The sequence below is a fragment of the Ixodes scapularis genome, unplaced genomic scaffold, assembly GCF_016920785.2.
Source record: "Ixodes scapularis isolate PalLabHiFi unplaced genomic scaffold, ASM1692078v2 PGA_scaffold2__306_contigs__length_199485367, whole genome shotgun sequence".
NCBI lineage: Eukaryota > Metazoa > Arthropoda > Arachnida > Ixodida > Ixodidae > Ixodes > Ixodes scapularis.
This window is the reverse complement of record NW_024609857.1, coordinates 77,969,069-77,995,589: the sequence shown is the minus strand read 5'-3', so window position 1 is coordinate 77,995,589 and position 26,521 is coordinate 77,969,069. Positions and strand designations below refer to the sequence as shown.

Sequence of the window (26,521 nt, the reverse complement as noted above, 5' to 3'; positions counted from 1 at the left end):
TTGAGGACTGGAACTATCGGTGCGGCCCACTCGGAAGACTTGACGGGCACCAGGATTCCCTCTCGCTGCAGCCGTTGCAGCTCCTGGGTGACCCCGTCCTTCAGGGCAAACGGCAGCGGGCGCGGCTTGAAGAACCGAGGCCGGGCTCCCTCGGGAACGTGGATGCCGACCGTCGTGCCGGCGAAGGTGCCCACCCCTGGCTGAAACAGGGACTGGAAGTCGGTCAGGAGGCTCGGGACGTCCTTCACCACGTGCAGCGCAGCTTCTTGGTACTCCGGCAGCCGAACACCCAGCGAGTGAATCCAGTTCCGGCCCAGCAGCGTCGGCGACGACCCCTTGGTTAAGTAAAGGGGAAGGATTGCCTCCCTGTCGCCAAGGCGAACGCTGACTTGGGCCCGACCCTGGACCTGGGAAAGCTGCCCGGAGTAGCTGCGCAGCATGACGTCCGACGCCTCGATGGACACGCCGGGGAAGGTCCGCTTGAACAGCTTCCAGGGCATGACCGACACGCTGGCCCCCGTGTCCAGCTCCATGGTGATGGGGTGGCCGCAGATTTTGACAGACACCAAGTAAGGTGGCACAGACGAAAGTTTATTCAAATGCCACACGTCGAAGATCTGCGGCTCGTCGGCCACGACGTGGACCCTGGCTGAAGAGGTACCCGGACCTGGTGCCGCTCGTCCCCGCCGCGTTCTCTTGCGACGACCACCCTGGCCGCGGGCTTGACTGGAACCCGGGCTTGAACCAGGCTGCTGCTGCTGCTGGCCGCCGCTCGTCCTCCCCCCTCGGCAGACACGTGCGAGGTGCCCAGTTCTCCCGCACGTGAAGCACTGTGCTTGGACGAACTGGCACTGTGAGGGGGAGTGGGCAGCACCGCAGCGGCTGCAGGCACCGCTCCTTGTCGCCATCTTGTTTACCGCCGCTTCCGTCGACGGTGAGCCGACCGCACGTGCTATCTCGCTGGCGTCCTTCGCTGCTGCTTCCATCGCCAGCGCTGCCTTCACCGCGTCGTCCAGCGAGGGGTCGGGGAGCTCCAGGAGTCTCGTCTGCATGGCAGGGTTGTTGATGCCGCAGACGAACCGGTCCCGGAGTAGCGAGTCCAACTGGTCGCCGAAGGCGCAGGTGCTCGCTAACCCTCGTAGCGCAGCGACGAACTGCCCGAGGGTCTCCCCGTCCTGGCGGCTCCGGTTGTTGAGGCGGAACCGCTCCATAAGCGTGGACGGCGCCGGGCTGAAGTGCGAGCGCAGCGTGGCGAGCAGCTCACCCAGCGTTTTGACGTGCGGCGTGGCCGGCTTGAGGAGGTCAAGCAGGAGGCTGAAGACTCGGGTCCCGCAGCTGGCCAGGAAGATGTCCCGTTGTTTCGCCTCGGGCGTGTCGTTCGCCCGGAAGAACACGTGGACCTGTTCTTCGTAGACCGGCCAGGCGGACCCATCTCCCTCGAACGGCTCGAGCCTCCCGTACAGCGGCACGGCGACAGGAGCGGGGGGCGGTGTTGCGACTCTCTCGGCGGCGTGGGCCGAACCGTGCACGTTGGTGGCCTCCAGTGCCACGGTTCCTCGTCGCCAGTGTCACGATCTTTCTCGAACGTGGACGAAGGGGGCCGAAGCACCCGCCGAGAAGAGACGACACGCAGCCTGGTTGTGAGGGTGGACGATGTCTGGCCGGAGCACATGTGCTCAACGGCGTTTATTAGCGCGGTGAACAATGTTGCCCGCCGAGCCAGGCGGCCGCAGACGGGCGGACTGGAGGAGTGCGCCACTAACTTGTCACACACTGAACATTAAAAAAATAGTTTTTTATGTTTAAGTATTATGTTCGGAGAATAGGGCTGCGCGAATATTCTAATTTTCTAATAGTATTTTTAAATAATACGCAATTTGATATTCGCTTCCAAATTAACAGCGATATTCATACTTTTTGAAGTGCTGATCGCAGCGGTTCAGCCTCCCTGAGCGCGCTTCTCGTGATGCAGAGGTGCACTGCGGGGAAGCAATACCCGCGGAGCGGGCACAGCGATTTCACGACTCGCTTCGCAGCAGCGCAGTCGCGCGCTTAGACGAGAAACACACCTTCAAACTAGTATGGTGCATCCGCGCGCCTGGTGCATTAAAAAAAATGGGGAAACTTTGTTATTGTTGACATACAAGCAGAATGCTGCCCCAGGCAGCACACCATTGTTGGACCCCCGTTGGCCCAATGTTGGCAAAAATGGTTCCAATATTGGTCTGACGTTGGCATTTTCGAAAACGCTACCCTATCCAATGGTGGTCCAACATTGATGCCAATGTTGGACCACTGGTTTGCCAACGTTCTAGCCCACGTTGGACCAACGTGGTTTCCACTTTTTTATCCAATATTGGCATAGAAGTTTCACCGTTGGCTGAACCAACATTGGCATCCAACGCCTTACACACTGGCTCTTCCAACATTGGCTTAAATACCGGCTATTCCAATATTGGCATCCAGTTTAATACACTGGCAAATTTTTGCATCCATTGTCTATGACATTATTAGATGCTATTTTTCAGCCAGTGTTCTAACCAGTGTCACAAAAACAGTGCAGAGAACCAAGCATCTTTCCCTTTTTCCTGTAGCACCGTTTTCTTTCTTATACTAAAATCTAATAAATGCGGCAATTTGACCATATTTGGGTACATTAGAAATCATTAAAGCATGCAAATGAATTGTTCATAACGTTTGACAGTTCATAATTTATTTAGATCGAATAAATATATTTAAAACATTGTGCAACCACGGGGGCCTGGGCAGACTCGGTGGCAGGGTCGGCGGCAGGCTCGGTAGTGGACAGGCCAGAGGGCTGGGCAAGGAAGGGGATACCACACAGGGGCATGACCACAGGATTCTGAAAGAGACAGAAACGGGGGTTGGATTCAGGTGAAGGGTTTCAGAGGCTCTCAGTTCTCTTACGCCTGTCAATAATGAATATCAAAATAAAACAGAGCTTCATTAGTAATCGCTGCCCTTTAATTAACTATTCGATTAATCGGTTCAGTTGCTCTTCAAGTATAAAATCTCGGAAAAGCCTACCGACTTTTTTATGTTTACTTTTTTATGTGATAAACTTTCTTTTCCAGTGAATTATTTTTCATTATTTAGTATATAAAAAACTTAGTACTGCCTTCTAAAATAAATAGATGCGCAGGTAAGACACCGGGACCAGCTTGCTGAAATCAGTGTCTCAGCTCAGACTGGGTGAAAGAAAGCACTGTAAAGGCTGGAACGCGCGAGCGTCTTGAGTCGAGGTTTGAGTCCCGTTCAGCTCGTACGCTGGCTTTGACAGTGCTTTCTCTTCCCCCGTCTCGGCTGAGACGCTGTTTCTAGCAAGACGGCCCAGGCGCTTACTATTGTTTTGTTCGTCCGATTTGTCCTTATTCAGAAGCTCGATCGATCAAAATTCAGATATTTATAGTGATCTAAAAAAAAAAAAAAGTCGAATAGTACGAAGGTTATTTTATCAATTGCTTAGCTCTAATCTTGCAACATCATGGCGTCCCTTAACCTTTCATCTAGCCTTTAGAAGTTTTAAGAATTAGAATCTCGCCATCTAAGTTCACACCGATATTTCTACACGTAAGAACATGACAGTTGAACAAAATTTTATGCTTAAATCAATCAAGAATTAAAAAAAAATCACGCATATAAAATAGCTTGCCGTGTAAAGACAATTAATGGCAATTACACTCGCAGAGCGCGGTGACATAGCTGACACTCAACTTGCACCCAACAAGCCGAACCTTGTCAAATAAGCACTACTCAACGCTTTGTGGTATTCGGCTTTGGACATACCTGGAGGACTTTTTACTGCAGCACACATCTGCCGCCAAAATGACAGCCGTATTTTATCAAGAAAAATGAAATAAAAAAAACTTCGAGCACAGCAATAACCAATCAGAACGCCTCTCGCGGTCTATTAGAATAAAAAGCACTACAAATAGCGCTGCACAGGGCCTTTCGGGCCGATCGCTGTGGATTCCGCGTTCAACTCGTCGGAGATGCCTGGCACAGAGTCCGACACGGTTCAAACTCATCTGAAAGTGACAAAACGTACATTGCGTAGCAAGAATACCCATCCCCAATGGTCAAGAGGACCTCTTCTTGTCACTCACATGGAAGAGAAAGCGGTCCGTCGTGTCTTCGGTCTGTCGAAGCTAGCGGTCACACGTATGCCCACAACAAAGGAAGATCACTGGTGTGTGGGCGCTGCCGAAAGAATATCCATGGGTCTTGGCAATCCGCATGTTGAAAATCGCACTTGGCACTAAGACGAAATGCGCTGCTGGTGATCGGAACTCTAGAACCACTGTTCTTGCCCATGGATGGCGGAGATGCCGAGCCGCTTCGCCCGATAAAAGCAGTCTGCTAAGCAATCAAATGCACTCGGACAACCTGGAAACGGACCCACGGTGTCCTGGTATCAGCATGATTACCTTGCCATTCTTGTTCCTTAGAAAAAAAAGCTGTTTCTGCCACAAAAAAAATAAAATAAAAAAAAACATGCATAATTTGCGAAGCGCACCTGCCCACTTGCAGTTCGCGGATGCGCGTGTTGGAAATTGAGGAGACCGTCCCCACCGCCTTCTAGTCGTTGCCTTATCGTGTGGCCTTGGTGCTCGCGATTCCACTTTCTGTGTGCTTGTGTGTGCGTGTGTACGTGTGTTTCGCGGTCTGGACTCCATCACCCCTAAGCTGAGAGTGCAGAGGAAGCTAAGAAGCTCGGTGAACCAATCTCAGGTTTATTTTTATTCACGTGGTCACACGCTTTCCCGTAACCACGCGCAGAGAGCGGTGCAGGTGATGACTGGTCCGGCCGGCGCGTAGCTTCCCCGGGACTGTCAGCTTAGGAATGCGCAGTGTCCTCCTCCCTCAAGGTCGTCGAGTCCACTTCACCCACAAAGGAGAGACTAGTGACGGCGTGGGGAAAATGGGAGGGGAAGCCGTTCAGGGACGTTAGTTCCAAGGCCGTCGGCGCGACCCCTCCCTTGCATACTTCTCTCTCTCGAATTCTTTCGTTTCTCTCTGCTGGTATTTGCTATCCGGATTTCCAAAAACCAATGTAGAAGAGATTGCTTAGACATGATAAACTCTACAGCAAGAGGACGGAGAAGGACTGACAGACACGAAGCTCTGAAATCAGCTCGGAGCCTGAAGTCAAAATTGAAAAGAGACAATGATAAATCAAATGCGGAAAAAAGGGGCTAGACTCCATATCAAATCAACATTGCCGTCTGCTATCAGTGCCTTGGCGCCATGTAGGAGGCACTAGGGCTCTTATTGTAGCACCAGTAGTGCCGTAAAGTCATAGAGCCGTCATTGTACAACCACATTTCAGAATAGTGTCTTGTTCCAATCAATCGCAAAGAAGTTCTTCACCTGACACGACGTGCAGCCCACAAGCCCGTAGTTAGAGTACGAAGCTTTTCTGTCGAGATCATAAAGTCAACATAATAATCTTTTATGGTGACTATAACGCGCACATCGATTCTTCTTCTTTTCTTTTTTTCCCAGTGGGCGGTCCTGATGAGCCCATATCGCTCGCGACTCCTTAGTATGCACAGTGAAGGAGCAAAACATCGCCATTTAGTTCTGTACGTTGTTATTGTTTTGTTTACTTTGCAGAAAAGCACCTGAATCGCGCTTTGAAAAAATAACATTAAATTGACAATCGCTCGAGTAATTTCAACTTGTTGAGGTAAAACGATATTTACCAATACCAGCCTATTTCAACATGCTTCCACTATTAAGCAAAAGGTGTTGTGAGACTAACACACTTTGACCATTATATGCCACTGTGTTTTTGAAATGGCGATGAGCGAATGGTACTAACAAGATAACAGTAACCATTATAAGCTCGTGTTTATCCAACGTTGGCAAGCCAATGCTGCAGTCAAGCTAACAGTGTCCATTTTCAGTCCCCATCAAATTTTGGAATGCCAACGGCATGGACAGGCCAACGTTGACCATTTTATTTCAGTGTTCATCCAATGTTAGCAAGCCAAGGGTACTCAAAGGGGACATTGTCCGGTTTACGCCAGTATTCATCGAATATTCGGAAGCCAATGGAACTGACAGGCCAAGATTGCCCATTTTATACCAGTGTTCATCCAATATTCGCGAGCCAATGGAACTGACAGGCCAACATTGTCCGGTTTACGCCACTATTCATCCAATATTCACAAGCCAATGGAACTGACAGGCCAAGATTGCCCATTTTATACCAGTGTTCATCCAATATTCGCGACCCAATGGAACTGACAGGCCAACATTGTCCATTTTATGCCAGTGTTCATTCAATATTCGTAAGCCAATAGAACTGTCAGGCCAACATTGTCTATGTTTTGCCAGTGTTCATCCAATATTCGCAAGTGAATGGAACTGACAGGCCAAGATTGTCCATTTTATGCCAATGTGCTTCCAATATTGGTTGGTCATTGGAGAAGCTGGGCCATCACTGAAGATGCTATATAATGGCATAGACAATATTGGGTGCAGATTGGCTAAAGTGGACCATCATTGGACCTTTTTTTGCCAATGCTCTTTCAATATTGGCCCAACACCTTGTGCTGCCTGGGGCTTTTGTGGGCCAGCTCTTTATCTTGTATGACATGATCTGAGAATAAAAATTGAATTGAAATTGAATTGAATTACATGACAGTAAAATCTTCAAAATTTAACTGTGGCTATTATGCAAGGGTATACTAGACGTTCTAAAAACCTGTCGTCATTATTTGTGCTCTTCTTTTGAATTCATAATTTAAGAAAATATTTTCATATAAGAAGATTTATAAATACCCTCAATTAGGTATGGCTGGGATCCTTTATAGGTTTTATTTTTATGTAAAATCTGTCATTTACTTGCTATCCAAATGTAAGCACTGGACGTTCTGAGGCTACAGTCTATAAATATAGCTTGATTAAATTTAACAGAGATCATAAGTGGGCAATTAGGAACATCCTTCGTGAGTCCAGCTGAATTTTCGTTTAAGCATGGTTTAACAGTAGTAAACGGCGTGGAGAAAGGCGCAAGAACTCTTATACATTAAATTAAAAAATATTCGGCAAAAAGCACTATTCTCCTTGAATTTGCTTCGAACCCGAAATTCATTATTTGCAGATCCCAAACGAAGAGTTGTCCTTTTTTTTCGCAAACGGTGCTCACATCGATCGTAATGAATATTAAGTTCTAGTCCCTGTGATCGGTTAGAGTAGCTAGATGCTCCATTTAGCTGCTCTATGAACAGCAGCAGATTGAATGTGTGGAAAGGCAGTGTGAGACACATTCAGCACGAAAGGTCAGCGGGCGGTGCCCGGTTACAGGTCAGCGGCCAGTGCCCGGTCAAAGGTCAGTGGCCAGTTCCCGGTCAAAGGTCAGCGGCCAGTGCCCGGTCAAAGGTCAGCGGCCAGTGCCCGGTCAGCAACCAGTGCCCGGTCAAAGGTCAGCGGGCAGTACTCGGTCACAGGTCAGCGGCCAATGACAAGAAACTGCTCAAGTGGCCGATGCCTGGCCAAATGTCATTGGCTGGCCTCTGGTAGCCGGTGACTGCTAGTCACTGGCCGAAGACCATAACCAACGTTGGGCCGAGCATTTTGACCAGCCATCGGCCAGCCAGAAACTGACCGGCCACTATAGCCTTGGCCATAGTCCGGGCATGCATTTTGTGCTGCCTTATAATGTTTTTCTAGATATAAAAAAATCGTATACCAATGAAGATGGCTTCCACTGGGAATAAAATAAAGAAAGGTATGTGTCATTCTTGCTTTGTATGCCCTGCAGGTAATTAACCCCTTGTCGTCTGTTAGTGTTCGTTGGTCAAACTGAGCAACCTGGTTAAACTGTTCTTCCCTTTTTTACAATTTTTTTAATATTAAAGTAGCTGGTTAAAAAGTGTTATCAAATAACATCTTATAAGAAGTCATATCTATTAAAATGAACACCTCCTATATATTTTGGTTTGTTTTATTTGGTACATATTTTTACAGGGGGGATATGTTAATTATTGCTCACTTAATTGCTTATTCATAGGTGTAAGTGGAAACTGAATCGCAGATAACCGCCCCAAAGAGTTCATTAATTATGTAAAATAGGTTAATTAACTTTTAAATTGCGGGTGTTGGTGTGTGACGTAATTACAGTTGTCAATGTTGACACACATCGGTGTTTAACTAACTGCTAACGTTTGGAAACACCTAGCGAATTTTGGAATGTCCACCAAGCCTATTTCATTTTTCTACTCGTGGACATGTGCTATATCGCGTTTTCTTGCATTTCTAAACATATAGCCTGCGTTAAAAAGAATAACAAAAACCAGGCGTCTTCTGAAATGTTATGTTGGCTAAGCCTAAACGGAATTGTGCGCGCGGATTGCTTGTATTACAGAAAAAAAGCTAATGCGTAGAAGGTACGTACACTCTCTGTTGGCGACTGACGTAAAGTAAGATGAATGACCCGTGGTGCCAAAGGCGGATTTCAGCAGACGCGCGTGAACATGAGATTTCTTGAATCTTTCGATAGATTACATTTTTGAGCGGATCGATATCTAGTATAAGCGCATTACAAGACGAAAATAAATAACGGCTGCACAGCATTCTTGCACGTCTTTGTCAGTAGTGATTGCAAACGTGGTGCTTGCAGAATAAAATATGACACATTTCTATGACATTATGTTGGCTGTAGTAATCTTTATACGTGTACATACCTTGAAGACATATTAAAAACCTAAATTGCTGCAAGATTAATAGTTTTGTTTTTACTTTTTTATCCGATTGAATTTTATCGATACCTATGTGCTTGGAGGGATGACGTTGCACAAAAGTGGGTCGTGTGTATTTTTTTTAATATTAACAATTATTTTACGTTTATTGAGAGTAAGGAAGACGTACAATAAAGGGCGTGGTTTAATATTTTAAAGCGATTTGTAAAGCAATTGGTACCAGGTTTTCCATTACCCATGGCGTAAGAAAATGGCAAACTCACCTGAATGAGCACACATTTTTTTCTTTTGCCACCTAATTGTGGAAGAGTATAGCTGTTTATACACTTCATTAAAAATAATAATAACGCTTGTAAGCGTAGTAAAAAATTATGCTATAACATTTGCCAGGGTCCCGGTATTCAATGTTTGAATAAGCAGGTGTCTATCTAAGCCGTAGGCATGACACAAAAGCTTGGAAATCCATAGTTTGAAATTTTATCCTAGGGTCATGTGTCTAATGCGTAAGAAAAACTTCGAAAGACAAATATGAAGGCCTTGCAATTCAATGAACTACCAAAACCTGCATTTAGGAAGATGAGACCCCGTAGTTTGTTTTTCTTTTTTATATAACTTATCAAATTGAATTTTGTTACGTTCTATCAAATTTGAGCGAGAATCACACTATAATATCATAAAATGTGCATACGCAAATAACTTTGCTTTTTCTGTCTTCGTATGGATCCCAACATCTGAGGATTGGCACAAGAAGATCACAAAAATTAATTAGACACAACTTGAAGGCGGGCCTACATTCACGTCTTCTGCCATGAAGAAAAAGGAACATTCTGTTTTCTTCTCTCCATTCCCTCTCGTGCTCTCCTATCCTTCTCTCCCCGAAGAAGTGGGTTTTTGAGCTCCTCCCGCAAAAAAAAAAAGAGAAGGGACTTCTTATTTCTTAATGGAAAGAGGAAGTCTCTACTACGGAATTGAGGGACAGTTGCGTCCTTTGGCGGTAGCCGGCCTTTAAAACAACTTAAAATATGAAAAGCATCCCTACTGAAAAAAACCATTTGAAATTCAAACGGGTGGCAAACTGGTAAATCAAACGGGTTCAAACTTGTCGACCCGTTTGGATCAAACGTGATTATGGGATACGGGTAGCCGTTTGAAACGGTACCCGCTCGAAACGGTACCCATTTGATACAGGTAGCCGTTTGATACGGGTGCCCGTTTGATACAGGTGCCCGTTCGACCTTGCACGTGACCACACGTTTGAACGTGCCACTCGAATCGGTAAATTATGCGCTAGCCCTAAACGGGGATCGTCTGGTAGGTTGGTTATCTTAAACTTTTTTAAGACGTTCCGAAACTCATAACCTATTTAAACATGGAGGAAACACGCAGAACAAATGTGCTCACGTAGGTGCTTGCAAATGGACAGGAAAACAGACACAAAAGATTGTTTTCAATTCTCCTCAAAGTTTATTACGTCTTCTGTAGACAAGAACAAACGTGCAAGCGATCTGTGAAATGTGAGAGGCACTCTAAGCTTTTATACAACTGAGAAGATAGCAAACCAAACAAGAACCGAGGTAATTCTAGACTATGAAGGTAGACTTCCGGGAAATTACTCGCCCGGCTGCCGCGAGAATAGTGGCTGCATAATTATATAAATAATCTGGAAGAGTACGAGTAGAAGAACGGTCAATCGTTGCCAAGAAGTAGGTTGCAGTGCACTTACCATAAAAATAGCGGACTTGAAAGATATAATCCGTGATAGTTGTCGACACGGTCAAAGCAGGACAACCACACAAACACAAATGAGAGGGAACGGCTTCTTGGAAGTTTCAACACGATGTGGCGCACAAGTGTCAGTTGCCGAACCCAACCAAACCGCAGGAATTCCTGACTTTTTCGAAGAATCGCTTGTTGCCGATATAGACGTAGGACTTTTCGAACACTGATAGCTTTGGTGCACATCCAATACGTTGTCGAGAGACATCCTAATAAGACCGCAGGGTTAGGCGACAGATCGAAGCAGGTGGACGCGCTAAGTTCGAGCTGGAACTGACAACAAGTAGACAAAGAAAAAACCGGCTGCTAGGCGCACCCTTCCGGATCTCGATGCTTATCAGCGTGTAGCTCGCGCGCGGGTGCGGGTCACGTGACGGGTGACAAGAGAGGAGGGAGGGGGCGAGGACCACAGGGATAGCAAATACTTTACGAGGGGTATTTGGGGATAGCCCGTCTCCCTCTCCCCAGGCATTCCAGAAAGATGTGTTTTTGTAACCTAAAAAAAAAAAAAAAACACGCGCGCGTGCGCGCGCGCATTTTAGCACGCTTGAATTTCGGAAATGGCGGCGGGCCGGCCAGAAGCTCGGCTTGCGCCCGAGCGAAGTACTCAGCGCGATCTCGTAGTTTGACAGCTGCAACGGCGGGCGTGCTCTCGCAATGCTCGATGTTCTTGCACCCGCGTGTACGCGTGGTACCTTCGCTGCGTCTTGAATTAAAGTGAAACGGAGTCTAGACGTACATTCTTTCACGCGGTCGCGTCGTCTGCGAGAGAGATTCGAGCTGAATAAGTAAATTGAGGCAACAAAGATGGACAAAGTTTTAAAGTTCTGTCAAAAATATCGGCTTACCAACGTCGCGTGTTTACGTAAAACAACAGCAACAAAAATATATGTTAGTTTTAGTTGCAGTATAAGCGAACATCAGCGCAATTGAAATATAAATATAATTACTTGCATTACGCGGACGATCTGAAATCGATGAACCGGCGCTCCCAGCCTTCGGAAACATTGGCTGCCACGGCTGAAACGCTAGGCTTGCCCACGCCGCCGATCTGTACGTTCAGTATCAAACGGGCTCCGGAGAGCCGTTTGATTAAACCGGTGCAGTTTGCAACGTGGTCACCGGTTTGAGCAAACGTGCGACAACTTTGCCCAAACGAGTCACCCATTTGCCCAAACGAGCGACCCATTTGCCCAGACGAGCGACCCGTTTGCCAAAGGAGTGACCTGTTTGTCCAAATAGGTGACCGTTATGGCTCATACGGGTGACCCCTTTGAGCCATACGGGCGACCCCTTTGACAAACTGGTGACCGGTATGGTTAAACTGTTACCGGTATGAACCCGTTTATTTTCATATAGGCGCCAAATGGTTTTTTTCAGTAGGGATGTGTTAGTTTCAAAATAGTTCCTGTCTTGAATTTGTCAACCTAGAAGTTTACGTAGTTCAACTATTCCAGTCAAGTTACTGTAATTGAAGTGCTCTTCTGCTTAATTTAGTAGCTTTCAAATAAAATTTTATTTCGAAAATTATAAGTTTGCTGTAAATACTTTATTGAGTAACTTCTACTCAAATTACAAATTACTTTCACAATTTAGTGATAGATCTGCTCATTAACATTCAGCATGAAAATGGATAAGATGTTACATCAGCTTATATTCGAAATCAAGGGGAAGAATTCAAGTCAAGACAATTCAGAGAGAAGGTTATTTTTACATGGCTCTGTAAGCTTTGCCGTGTGCGTCGACTACCGTTGGAGCTGGACAGAAAACGCGAATGTGTCTCGGGCGCGTCTTCCAGAGGGGCTGAAGAGCCGCGGGATTAGCTCCTGAAACTGGCGTTCTTTGTGCCCCTAAGCTCACGAAGGGAACCACTTCACGCGTTTGGAAAAACGGCCAGTCTCTCGTTCCCCCCAACTTTTCCTACCAGGTGTGGACTCTCACTTACTACAGGTAGTGTGGCAATTGCAAACTGCATCCTCAACCAAAGTAGGCATCAAAATGCAGCAGCCGCGCCTAATTTGGTGTGGCGCTTCTGTTTTTCGTGATGTAACCTTTTTGCGCTGTCCTTTTCTTTCAGAACTCAAAATATGCAAGTCTTCCTAAAATCGAAGATCGTTCAAGGAACCTTAATAATTCCCCAATTTTCTTAAATAAAAAAACAATAATCCAGCAAACGCCATTTGCGACACCAAGCTCACATTGTGTGAAACCTCAAGACAGAAACACTATATCCGTAGTTCATTATCTACCAAAAGAAAATGTATAATGGAACACTAAGGAACGCAGAAAGAGAAGAGTTAAGCAATAGCTTTGACAGGAAGACACCTTCGCGCTAATGATATATTTCGGTAAAAACGCAAGAGAGAAAATGGCACTCTTGTTATTAGTCTACCGGGATTTTTCAAACGGAACAAAACCTGTATATTTTTCTTACTAAAATTAAATACAAATTAACTTTGTAAGCAATTGGCTACTTGTTGCGGTAGGTAGTAGTTCACTCAGTTAAATCCCATTTGAGAAATTTCTACAAGACTCATTACTTTTGAGATCAAAACCACGTAGCTTATCTTCTTTTTTTGTAACTTGTACATGTCTGAGTTAACAGCACTAAACTACAAAAATGCAAATTGCTGACAAATATTACGCGAACGAAACGTGGCGCCACACAATCAAGTGAAATACCAGAAGTCCTGCAGTACAAAAATTTCATTTATTTAAAATAAATATTCTTTTTGCGAAAGATAAAATTCATTTTGTGTTTTTTATATGGTACATTTTTTTTAAATTTGTGGAAAGGCTGCAGCACCAATCAACAAATGTAAGAATTTTTGGGTGTCAGTCATATTTAATTTTTTCTGGATCGCTTCTAGGCGTACCTCAATCTACATTCTTCCATTCCAGAAGTCCTCGAATGTGACAAAAACATAGACGGAATTAAAATATCCAAAGACCACTGGGGTGAAGTTATTCGGATTCATATTATATTGTATACCAAACATGACCAGAAAAGCAAAGACAGCTTTTATTGTAACCTGCGATCTTTTAAACATTAAAAATTCTCGGCGTCACATGGAATTCTATCGTATATTTCACGGAACGATGCTTCCCCAGGACCACCGCAGAGGACGTAAAACTATCCCGATTAGCTAATATATAAATCGATTTGAACACTTTATTGGTAAGACACACTTAAAGTACTGCAGAGACTTAAAATGCAATAAAACGTGGGCTTCCATTATTAAATTCATATTTGACGCTTCACAAAGATAACTTTGTCGTAAGTAGTAACGCGGGCTAGAAAATTCTACGCCTGAATGTTCGTGATTACTCACTTCAGAGGTTATCAAACTAAAACTTCGCTTTAATGGTGCTTTGGCCCCTGATAGCCCAAGGGTGCACTCATAGTTGCACGCCCTCTTTTACAATGGGAGCGCAGTGTAGTGCCTGTTCATAAAATGGCTACTCTAACTTGACCAGTACATGCTCTTCGCATCCTAGCTCTAAACTCTTTCGTTCCAGCAAGACCTCAGTGAAAGCGACGCGATAAGCGTTAACGGCGGTGTCCGAAGCCTTTGCACTATCTCACTCAAGCAAACATTGTATCTCTTTCTAGAAAAAGATAGCCATGAATATGAAATTCTTCTATAATCTTTAATTCTATCAAGCTCTTTTGAACGTTAATTGACGCTCAAAAGTGACAGAATACGTTATAATAATTGATGGTTCTTGTACAAATTGTCGTTTTGGGCATCGTTTCAAGCAGTTCAGGGAAAAAAAAAAGTTTCTCATCTTTAACCATATTTAATGCATAGCGGTAACGCCACTCTTTGATGAGGGTGTTAACGTTTTATTTTGCACCTAATATATGTACATCTTGAACATTTAGAATGTGTGGAAGGTTGTACGAATCAATAGATAACGTACTTTTTACGCCGGGAAAGTCACGAAGATATAGAAATGCAATACGAGGATTCTGGGTTCTACTAATAATATATTTTATTAAAATACATCTAAAAATGCCGGTGAAGCATTATCAATCCTTGCACAGTACTGAAACACAACTTTCATTTTTAAAAAAGTATAAATTACCACCTTAATTATTTTACCCGTAATATTATTAAAGTTTTAGGTATCTAGATTTTCCCCAAGCTGTTGTTATGTTGATATGAAAGCCTTCAAAGAAGCTGTGAGGAAGATTGTTTTAAACTTAAACAATACAGACATCTCTTTGCGCGTATCTGTACCCTATAGAGGAAACTATGCAAAAAGCATCTGTGATTATTTTTTAAAACCTGTTATCCTCATATATATCGAGCAAGCTAGTACACCAAACAAACATTACTTTCTACCTTTTGGTGACCGAATTCCACACGGGAAAATTCAATTTTGTAGTCAGGAAAGTTCTAAATCAGATACGGTGCATCAAGTAAACCGAAATGGAATACATGACTTCGCTCTTTATTGAGCAAATACCCAAAGTATTTAACATAAAGAGCTCAAAAGGCCTAAAGGACTAACCGCGTGGTCAACAAGCTTTTTATAAGAGTATAAAAAATAGGGCATACATTTTTTCTCGAAATTACTACTGAAGATATTATATAGTCACAGAAAATACTAGACCTCTTGCATAGCAACATAGAAGAGCCAGACAACACAGAAACTCAAACAAGCCCCCCTTGAAGAAAACAACTGTAATAATGAAACGGCCTTTGAGTTTGCTCTGCTCTTTGCGGTCGACATCTCAACCGGCTGGGCCGCGAGAGGTGCTCTAATCGACTAAGCCAATTTTTTAGCAGAATAAGCTAGTAGGCATACGTATTTATAACCAGAAATACTTAGGTCAGGCCAATATCTGGTTCTTCTATGATGTGCAACAAAAAATTTCCATCCCCAGTGAATATTCTATAGTCAGTTACAGGTCAAGAAGGTAGCGGCAAATGCCCCTCAAAGGGAATCACATATCCCTCCGCCACCTCCGCATCCAATAGCGTCCCACCGTTTCCGTGACGTTGCGGCCAACGCGCGAGGAGGGTCTTGCCTTTCTGTACATATTTGCTTTATTTTTTGAATCTGACTTAGCACTGTGGAAGCCACGAGAGGGAGATTAGAGTTCTGCCCCACCGACGGAAACAAATGCGACTTTCGGGGATTAGCTTCCCCCCCCGATGGATACAAAGGCTGCCTTCAGGGGCTCGGTTCCCTCTCCGATGAATACAAAGGTCGCTTTCTTAAAAAGTGGGATCGGAGACAAGTGGGAATCCATTGAAACGGAACAAGGAGCGTTTCCAGTGAACTCTTCTTTCGACTGCGGAGGGATTTGAAACGGGCGCATCACACTTGTGGGAGGAGCTTCTCCTACCTTCTTGACTTGTAACCGACTATAAACAGGTGAAGTCGTGCTGCGTGCGGTACTTATTTAACTGTGCCACTCTCAAAATGTATTTACTTATAATAATTCCGAGAGAGTAGCAAATTGTTATTTTATAAATAAAGTATAAAGTTGCATCGTTACAAACTTTAACAAACGACGTTACGTTACTCGTGAGGCAAGATATTTTTATTATGGGAACATCTCCGCCGACATTGTCCAAGTGTAATATATTTTATTTTGGCGTATGCATGTAAATATTTCGATAGAAACCTTTGAATTCCGTTTGAAACTACAATATACGTGTAACTTCTTAATGTTTTGTTATTTTTGGCAGTTAAATTTACATCCAATATCAAATAATTGTTACTGTCAAGCTTTTGTTCAGTTTTACAAATACATACATACAATACACAAGATGCAGGACACCACCCCAGTAGAACGCCGGAGAAATGCATAGCCTGGCACAAGCTTGGAAATTATAGGGGCTTATTAGTTATACCTAATCCAGATTTGCTCAAAAGCGTTGGTTAGTGTCAAAATACTTTTGGTGTACGCTTCTGTGATTTTCTCTGACTCGCCACATGATTGCCGAAGTGCCAGACTTGAGTCATAGGTGCCACGTATGAACCGTCGAATACCATTTAGGCCTAAATCTCGCACCAGTTGGCAGCAATTTTGGCCTGAAGTTGCCACATTAAAACCGAACAATCAGGAGTGAAGCCTAACTCTGTCAGTTTTTTGGCGATGCAATCCCAAAGATGCCAGACGACAGTCAAATTACCAGAAGTGAAACCTAAATTTAGGATTTCTTTGGCAAATTAGGGCCAAAATATACCCACATTCTGGCCGAAGTGGGTTATGTTTTTCCCTGAGTGGGCTTCTGGGTTTTAAAGGGGCCCTGCAATCATATTTAAGCGTCTACTTTTTTTGCGGATTCCACGTCTCTTGGGGCTCGGGGCTCGGGCAAGCCAGCGGGCACGGAGAGAGTAACTAAATATCAGTGCGTCATATTTTAACCGAACGACGCGGAAACCTCCTCCACCGACGAGGGCGACCCGCGGTACCGAAAGCGCGCAAAATGTGACGTCTTCGGTCCTGGGCTTACTACTGGTCAGAGCCGCTAAAAGCTTCTTTTTAGTAGAAATGCAAAATATAAGTGGCGCGAACCGTTTCAATTATGTATGAAACTATTTTTTGTTCAGTATTCCAGATCAGAAAAAAAAAACAAATGCATTTTATAGAGTACGGAAACAAGAAATGACCCGTCGACATCCCCGCCACCAAGTGGCGGAAAAAAAGGTGCATACTAGAAAGGGATAGTGGGATGAAGTACCGATGAACGCGAAGCATAGAAAGGTCCCGGATGTACGCGGCGGCGCTGCCGTCGTCTACCGGTTTGAGGATCCGATCGGTTCCGAGCGTTCTAAACACCTTCGGCGCGGGCTTGCCTGGCGGTTAGGACATTTGGCGGTATGGCAGCGCGAAGTGGCTCCGTTCTGAGCTGATCTTTACCCCGTTTTTACTTGCGTTTGTGGCCAATGATGTGCTATGCTAAATTAGTCTTTAATCGCGCAGCAAATGCAATGCGAGCCACCTTGACCGCTCGCTTCATACAGCCGATCCAACACATGCTTTCGTGGCGCCCTCTCGAGCCGTCGACACGGAGTGCGGCAGCCGTGAGCGCTTGATGAGCTCACTACCCCTCCTCTAGTTCACGGCCACTCAAGCCAGGACTTACGACGTCATGAAGGAGGTTATTTTTTGCTTGTTCTTGTAATTCTAATTTGCCTATAACCTTTAAACTAAAGCAAAATTTGAGAAAAGAAAAGTTTCATTAAGTTACTACGTTCAGTGCGCTCAGGTTCGGTGCAAATTAAAAACTAGCCAAAACGTCCTTGCAGGGCCCTTTTAGAACCCTCAATTTACAGACGAAAATTCAAACACGTTTCTAGATAACTGTGCTCGTTGGGCAAGCACAACAGCCGGATAGGCGTTTTATGCACCGATTTAAGTAGGTCAAGTCAAACTGTGCATGAAGTGTTTGGGTTGGTTGTGAATGAATCCAGCTGCCGTTGGTGCTTGATACTAAAAGACTATAGACAAGAGCACATGTATCATGAACTAAACACCATGTAAAGTAGCAATTACTTCTATATCCATGTTAACTGAACTGACCACAGAGACAGTAAAAACATTGCACGAATTTTGACTTTTATAGTGAAATTAATAAAATATTTAATAATTTCGCCAGTTAAAAAAAATCGCTTATAGTCCAAACGGCCCAACACAACTATTTCCTTAAACAAAAAAAAAAAACAAAAAAAAAGAAAAAGAAAAAAAAACGTTCATCGAATTTAGGATTATCAAGAGAATTTGGTAATTTTATCCAGCTTATTAGAATGGTAGCCACTGGGATTAGAGGCATCTTCGTAAAAGCAAAACGGTTCCGTACCTGAGTTCAATTATTCATCGGAATATTAAAAATCGCGAAATCACTTTATATCTTAATATATAATATAGCTGAAATCTTACGTTCATTCTCAATATGTAAAATAAAATTTAAAAAATTAAATTATATAACTTTTAGGCAATATCCGTTTAGTTATTCGTGTTACTCAATTTTGCGCTACGCATATATCCAGGAAACCAAATAAGACAACATAAATAACCAGGATTTTTTTTTATCATTCGGGGCATAAAGCTTTAAAATCCTCTTATGGGTTTATGTGATATGAATCTAGGTGTTCTCAAAAAATCTAGAAAATCTGTTTGATAGAGTAGCTTTGCTTACGCACCTTTCATTTTATGAGCTTCCTGGGAAATTGAAGAGAATAGTGGCAGCACCTCATGCTGGCAAGAATGCGAGTCATACGTCTTTGAGCTAAAAACACTTCGAAATAAATATTGATAAAACAAAGAACCGAGACAGCGTATTGCGCTTTGATATCCTTTTTTCTAGGTGTCGTAAAAGGTTCTTGGGAACGCCTCGGCACTCAACGCGGGTTTGTATTCGAAAAGTAGGACAATCTTGTGTTTTGCACATTTATACTTTTTGTTGTTGTTTCGTATATTTTATTTACTTCCCTTCACTTCATACTGCATATGAGGGAGTGCCATCAAATAAAGCATCGGACGTTTTTTGGCGGGCTGTCACCAGATATGGAGGTTTGTCGCTTTACAATATTGCAATGGAGCCCTCGTTTTTATTTTTATTTTGAACGTGCTTGACTAAAAGCGACTAAACTCTCAACGAAAGCTGTGCAGTAAGGGAAAGAAAAAAAGAGAGAGAGCTGAGTCAATAAAGTGAGGCTCTGTCAGAAAGAAAAAAAAAACGTATTATTTACGCGGTTATAACTGGCTCGAAATAAAAATGTAAGTTAGGAAGTCCATGGTTAGCTTGCGCGACGGAAACAAAATAATTTTTGCACTGAAATTTATGTAATCGCGTGAATTAAGCGCAATTTAAAAATTCGCTCCGTGCGCGTCGGCAGGCGGAAGCCGCATCCCGCCCCCTTTCTCAAAAGTAAATACACCCTGTGACTTCGATATCATGTGAGCATAGGTCGGCATTTTAGAGCCCCTTCATTCAGCATCACATCACAAACAAAATCACGTCTCCAAATTCATTCGCATTCACATCACAAGGTACTCCAACCTTCCAAAGTCACGGCCCTTCACATCCCGGCGTTCAACCGCGCCAAAACTTCATTCCCTTCACATCACGGCTTTCAAACTCCGCCGAGAATTCATCCCCTTCACATCACGGCGTTCAACCGCGCCAAGAATTCATGCCCATCACATCACCACCGCCTTCGAATTCACGGAGTCATTCACCATCACATCACCAATTCCCGAAGTCATTCACCATCACATCACCAATTCCCGAAGTCATTCACCATCACCACGAATTCATCGGAATTCACCATCATAAATTCATCGGAATTCACTATCACATCATGAATTCATCCGACGAATTCGCCATCACTTCAAGAGTTCATCCGAATTCACCATACTTCACGAAGTCATCCGAATTCACCATCACTTCACAAAGTTATTCACCATCACGGTCAACACGAATTCACCGGAATTCACCATCACGTTGAATTCCCCATAATTCATGAAGTCATTGAGGTTCATTCTGACTAAATTTGACTTCACGGCTCACGAGTTCGCAGTTCTTGCGAAATAGGACTGTGGCGCCTTTTTGTGTCAGCCACTTAAAATCAGAACCTGACTCCGCCGGGAAAGTGGGGTATTTCGAGTGCGCGTAACACAAAGCACATTGATAGAGCGCCAACCCAGCCAATGCCGCGCAGAACCGGCAGGTCGCGTGATATGGTCTCGGCGCCGGATGAGGTACGACTGCTCGTGACGTCGGCTTCGACTTCGTCTCTTTTGAAACGATATATGGCTGCGCCGCGTGGATGAAGCGGCGCCTGCTGCTACTATAGTGCCCGCGGACAGCGCGGATGCGCCACACACGACTCACGAGCGAAACGGCAGAGCGAAAGCCTTCAGGCATTCCGGACCATATGCCCCGAGACACGAAAGGACAAGGTCGGCAAGGAGCTCCATTGATTCACGAGGAACCGCCCAGAACAACGGCAAAATTAAATGTCAAGTGCCAAATAAAACGACTAGCCTCCTTCCCCTCCTCCCCCCCCCCCTTCCCCTTCATGGCCACTGCCACCGCACGTCCCTTATAAACAGCTGTTACTACGAAAGTGCTCGACCAAGGGCTACCGCGCTGAGGCGCGCACGGCTACGCAGCGAAACTCATGCCCAAACCGCTAAAAGTCAAATGGGTCCCTGTTGTTTGCGGTGAAGGGTGAACACAACCCGCAAGCAAGCAAGCACCTGCGTAACATGTTTTCCACCTATTCTGAATTCTTAACCGTACTCACTATCACGTCCAGAATTAAGTTCACGGTATTACTTCGATCCCATCACGAACTTATGAAGTTCACGAGCCACGCACATCACGAATTCATCGTGTTCACGAGCCATTCACCATCACGTCACGAATTCATTGAGTCATTAGCATCACAATGAATTCTATTAACTTCACGAAGTCCTTCACAATCACAACACATCAAAAGTTCATTCAAATTCACGAAGTCATTCACCATCACATCACGACTTTATTCAACATCACATTACAAATTCATTCAAATTCACAAAGTCATTCACCATCACATCACGACTTCATTCAAAATCACATCACGAATTCATTCAAATTCGCAAAGTCATTCACCATCACATCACGACTTCATTCACCATCACATCACGAATTCCTTTAAATTCACGAAGTCATTCACCATCACATCACGACTTCACGACTTCATTTACCATCACATCACGAATTCATTCAAACTCACGAATTCATTCAGCATCATATCACGAATTCATTCAAATTCACAAAGTCATTCACCATCACATCATGATTTTTTTCAAATTCAAGAATTAATTCAGAGCCATTCAGATTGAAGGCGGGAACACATTTGCGAAAAAACGAACCGAAAATCGGAGAGAAATCGGAGGCTGCGAAAATCGTAGCTTGCGATTTTCGGAAGACGAGCCACATGAGGTGGAATGCGCGGCGCGAAAATCGCAATGCACTGCGGTTTTCGTGCTCCGACTTCAGGAGGCTGTGCGGTACTCTGACAAACTGGCGTCCCATATTTCGCGCCTCTTAAAAACTTCAGCTATTAAAACCTCGTTCAATGCCACGCGAGCCTTTGTACCACCACCCTTTGATAGTGACAGAAGGGGTTTTCTACGAAGGCTGAGTTGAGAACGCACGGATGGCATACGATGTTGCCTGCGCTGCTTCCGAAGCTGCGTGAGCCGCCATGTTGCGAGCCGATCGTATCTTTTCGTTCCGTCCTGTTCCGGGCTTTCGCTCACCGAGCTCCTCCGCCCCGAATTCGGAGGCGCCGTGCGAAAATATCTGGCGCTGCAGATCTTTCGAACCGCTCCCGATTTTCGGAAAAGGGGAGGAGCCTAGCTGCCGTGCGATTTTCGTGTGCGGTTTTCGCACAAAATTCGGCTTTTTTTCGCAAATGTGTTCCCGGCTTCACGCCGTGACTGCGATTGAAGGTGAATGAGCGAGTTCATGAATGAATTTGCAGAGGTATGCATGTGAGCAGTTTCCTTCATTTACTACCAGTTCGAATCCTAAACTTCAGTCATGACGGAGTTATCAAGATGAGCTTGCACATTTTCCTCACTAACTGCGATAGAAAATTGCTTTGTATTTCTGATTGTTCAGGAGCTGTGTTTTCTGAACGCGTTGCCCTACCCGCGCTCGGCGAATGCTTTTTTTTTTTTTTTCTTTCGTGTCGGTGATTCCAACTAGTGTTCGAACACTTTCTCTTCTACAACTCTCCTTCCTGACGTCAAACCACCGCCGTGGCGCTGCTGTCACTACTGCGCATGCGCAGGAGCTTCGTCTTGCGCGATTTTCGTTCCTACGCATGAAAAGTGTCCACACCTAGTGTGGGCAAGCGCTTGCTCGTTGGTACATAGCGTGCTGGAGTATATAAACGGCTCTGCTAATGTCGCGACAGCAGCGAAACTCAAGCCTGTTTCAGATGGTGCAATTCTGCTGACGATTTTCGGGCTCGTGCAGCAAGGATCCCGTGCAGACACAGAAGGCACTTCAAACACCGTCCGGTGGATTATGTTTTTTTTTTTTTTTGTTTGTTTTTTTCTATTTTCTTTATGCAGCACAAGAGAAGCTGCAACCTATATCACGAAATATTGCATGCAGGAGGACGCCATGCAAAATGGGCCCGAGTGCCACATGGTCACCAAATTTGTAACTTCCCACAAAGATCTCTACACTCGGTCGCAAACACGTTGGCAGGCGGAAATTGTAGGAGATTATGTTCACAAGTATAACATACGCCCCGCTAGGGCATTCCGCTTGCATTGAGATGGTGATACATCTGCAGTTAACACTAGAGGTCAAATCGCGATTTTCATCCGCGGTCGGTGCATCACGTGACACTACCTCATCAATTCTTGCTTGCGTCATATAAACGTATGTCATCGGCCTGCCTTATCTCGCGTGGGTTTTGTGGAGACGAGGGGAATCTTGAACAAATTGACCGGAGAAGTGTTTATTCTGCCAGAAAATAAACTTTTGTTTTGGGTGAACGCCCTAAGACAATCCAATAAATTTGATAGTAGTTAAGGTTGAGGAAGAAAACGGAAAGGACGGACAAGTTTAATTATCCATTCCAACCCGCTCGTTCTGTCCTTTGATTGTAGCACACAACGGCCATCTCAACCTGGGGTTACCAGCCCGTCATTCGCTTACGTTTCCAGGCTGACTGATGAAGGGACATTGTTTTTCTTCGTTTCTCTTTCCGAGTTTAACCTTTTTTAATTTTTATTGGTTATGACAGTAGCCGACTATACGGAAAATTCACGGTAAGTTGTGCTATGGCGGCACGTTTCTGGTCGAGATAAAAATCCGCTTTCTGTAATATGTGACCCGTCCGTAAGGCCTCGGCAAGCAAGCCGTTTACAACTTTAACTAGGAGTTTTTTTTTTTAATCTCATCTTTCTCACATATGCACGAAGCTTTTGAGAAAGCCTTCACGTCACTCTTTAATATTCTCCTTAAAACTTCGCCCTGCGAGAATGGCCCGTTGCTGTGTCGGCATTGTTGCTGATTATTGATAGAACTCTAATTTTCCCTTCAAAATGGCCAGGTTTTCTAACAGCGTCTACCCTAACACAGTCATGCAAAAAGCAAAACATTGGCCGTGCCTTCTGTCAGACTCCAAAGTAGAAATTATTCTTCGCAGCAAGCCGGCTGACGAAACCTTATCGGGAAGGAGACGCCGTCGAAATAAGCTTTGGTCTCCACGTCAAAAGGAAAAAAAAGGTGCTGTAAATTAATACTTTCTCTTCCCTTCGACGTGCAAGATGCCCTTCGTTAATTGTTTGCGTAAACCTGAAAAACTTTGTATTTCGTTTTACCATTATACCTGCCATGTTGGAATATTTTGTTCTCGCTCATATTTTCTTCAACGAATTGTATATCTGTCAATGGGCGCTACATCGCAGACATTGCGCTCCACGCATGTGCCTCTTCGGCGTACGTATGTACCTCTTTGGCGTATTTGCTTGTTCGGTAGCAAGTGGGTAGTACATATGATAAAGCTTTCGGTCAAAGTATGCAAAGGACCTGTAACTCAGGGAAAACGCCGAAAAGGAACATAACTTCCTTTTTCAACAGAGCGAAAGGTTGTTCTTGCTAAACAATTTTACTGCGCACTAGTAGTTACTGCATTCATTTTAAGATTATTTTTTTTGTATGCAGCACAAAGTGTGCACCAGTGTCTCCTTACACTACAAAATGATAGGCTTTTTCTGTTATACGGCGTATCGATTAACAAGTAAACAATTTTTTGTACTAATCGAATCACTTATAACGTCTGCTTACTCTAATTTATCAAGCAAGTATTACAAATTTATTTGTACTTCCATATATGTTAGGCTAGGACGGAGAAGCGGTCAAGAGAGGACCGCCACACAAGGTAGCGCACGGCACTGCAACCCGACTCATTCTTTATTGTGGGCCGCTAGAACAAACACGAATGCGTCAGCGCTCCCCATACCGCCAACAATTTCGGCATAGAATGTTTTGATTCGAAATCCGGCATCTGTCACTGAGCTTTTCAGCACATCTTCGGTGAGGTTCACCATAGGAAAGTCTTTGTTTCCCATGTAGTAGTCGCCCATGCCACCGATGCCAGCCAGAACCAGCAGACCACCACATTTCACAAGTGACCCTACATTTTTAACCACACTCTGAAAAGAATCTAGGTCAGCCGCGACACATTCCAGGCAATTACAGGAGAGAACAACATCGAAGATTTCCCTGTGTTCCTCTGGGAGCACTCCAGGTTTGAGGACATCACAGAGAACCACCTTGCGAATCGATGAGCGTGTGCGCTCCATTATTGCGAAGGCCCCTTTCTTGATATTTCTGCAAGACGAAACAAGAAATTGGCTATCATACTCTGTCTTTATTGTCACGCTGTGCGCAGATATTTGGATATACTATTTCAGTTTCAAAATGTAAGTGATTTTAAAACTTTTCTTTCTTTTGTGAGAAGGAATCTTACTTTGAGATATCGCATACACTTTCTTAGCTGCCTTGTACATATTCGAAAATTTTGACTATTATATTGCAGAAAAAGACATGTTTTATATAAATTTATAATCTTCCGAAAGGTGCTTCAAGTGGGTTCTACATTGCCGTCGTATTTATTCTCACCTCAGCAAATGAGGTAAGGATAGAACTGTGGCTTGAGACAAACTACAGTTTGGAATCTTGTGCCCAAGGTGCGAGCTGTTACGAAGGCAGTTAATATTGTGGGGATTCTTCTGGTCTCCCTTCCCCGATGGCTGCGATAATGGCCGCGGGTCGGAACGCTCGGCCGCCTTCGCCGTGAGCTCCGACCTGTTCGTGAGGCGGAGGGCCGCCTGGCTTGGGGGGCTCTCCTCTCACTCTCTCCCGGGGGGACCGATTCCCGTTCCCCCGCTCGGATGCGGATCACTGCTGACAGGCGAGGAGGTTTCACTTCTTGTTTACCCGCTTTCGGGAAAAGGACTCGTCCGGGTGACCGCGAAAGAGATAGGACGTGTGCCGGCGACTTCTCCGATGCTTCCCCGGTCTTGGCTCTCCGGAACCCCGCGTCTGGCCAGGTAAGGACCCTTTCTTACCTTGCCGGCGCGGGGGGCATTTTGGATGGGGACATTGTAGTTCGTATAGAAGAGTATGTTAATAAATGCTCTTGGACTCTGTCCTTACTCTGGTACGTGTGTCTTCTCTTCCGCTATATTCGAGAGAGTGAGACAAGGTAGTCGATCATTGGCACCGACGGAGGTAATTAATCGAACCGACCCGCGGTAATGTAGCCCTAAACGTTGCCTATATTACTGCGGAGATGTGGGGACCGCGCGCTACTAGGTTTGACGTCTCCTTTGAGATATCGCCGCTGTTGAGACAACCCTTTGGTTACTCTATATCGGTACCTGTGTTAGTCGGTAGCTAGCAACGTCCCACATAAAATGGCGCCCAACGTGGGGCCACGGCTTCTTTTATCGTGGTCGTCGCTCCCGGCCTCCGTCCCTTTGTCCGGCCTATTTGCCCGCATTCCTTGCCTTTGATCGCCCCGTACCACGAGCGCCCTGATCTCGCCACTTATGGTTGAGCGATTAATGCCGAGTCGGCAACCCGCAGTGCCACTCCTTTGAGCGAGCGCAGTGTGATTCGTACGCGCGTTCCTGTTTTGAATTGGCGTGCGACAAGCAACATTCGTTGTTGCGGGAGACCCTTTGTTCTCCGTGCTTGAGGCGAACCCTTCACCTGTGTGTATTTGGGTTATCAGCAGTGCAATCTGGGAATGTAAATATTCGTTTTCTTTGACTCGGAGTAGTCGCGGACACTCATTCAGATTCGGACGGTACGCCTGCCAGTAACGTCGATAAGTAGCTGGTACTGCTACTGACGGGCTCCGGGAGCCGGGCCGCGTAACCGTCGGCGTCGAGAAGCAGTTTGCACACTGTTGACGCGCGCACTGTATTCACTGCTGGGATTGCAGTGGCCGCGGAGGGTTTTCTT

At 44.9% G+C, this 26,521-nt stretch overlaps 1 protein-coding gene across 1 annotated transcript in view; it reads right to left on the bottom strand.

The window, feature by feature from the left end:
• Positions 1-24,453: 24,453 nt before the first annotated feature.
• LOC115324180 (indolethylamine N-methyltransferase-like) overlaps positions 24,454-26,521 on the bottom strand; it is a 98,048-nt gene continuing 95,980 nt past the window's right edge. The window contains exon 4 of the mRNA XM_042291462.1: positions 24,454-24,880. Within this exon, the coding sequence (XP_042147396.1) occupies positions 24,454-24,880 (427 nt within the window). The remainder of the gene's footprint in view (positions 24,881-26,521) is intronic.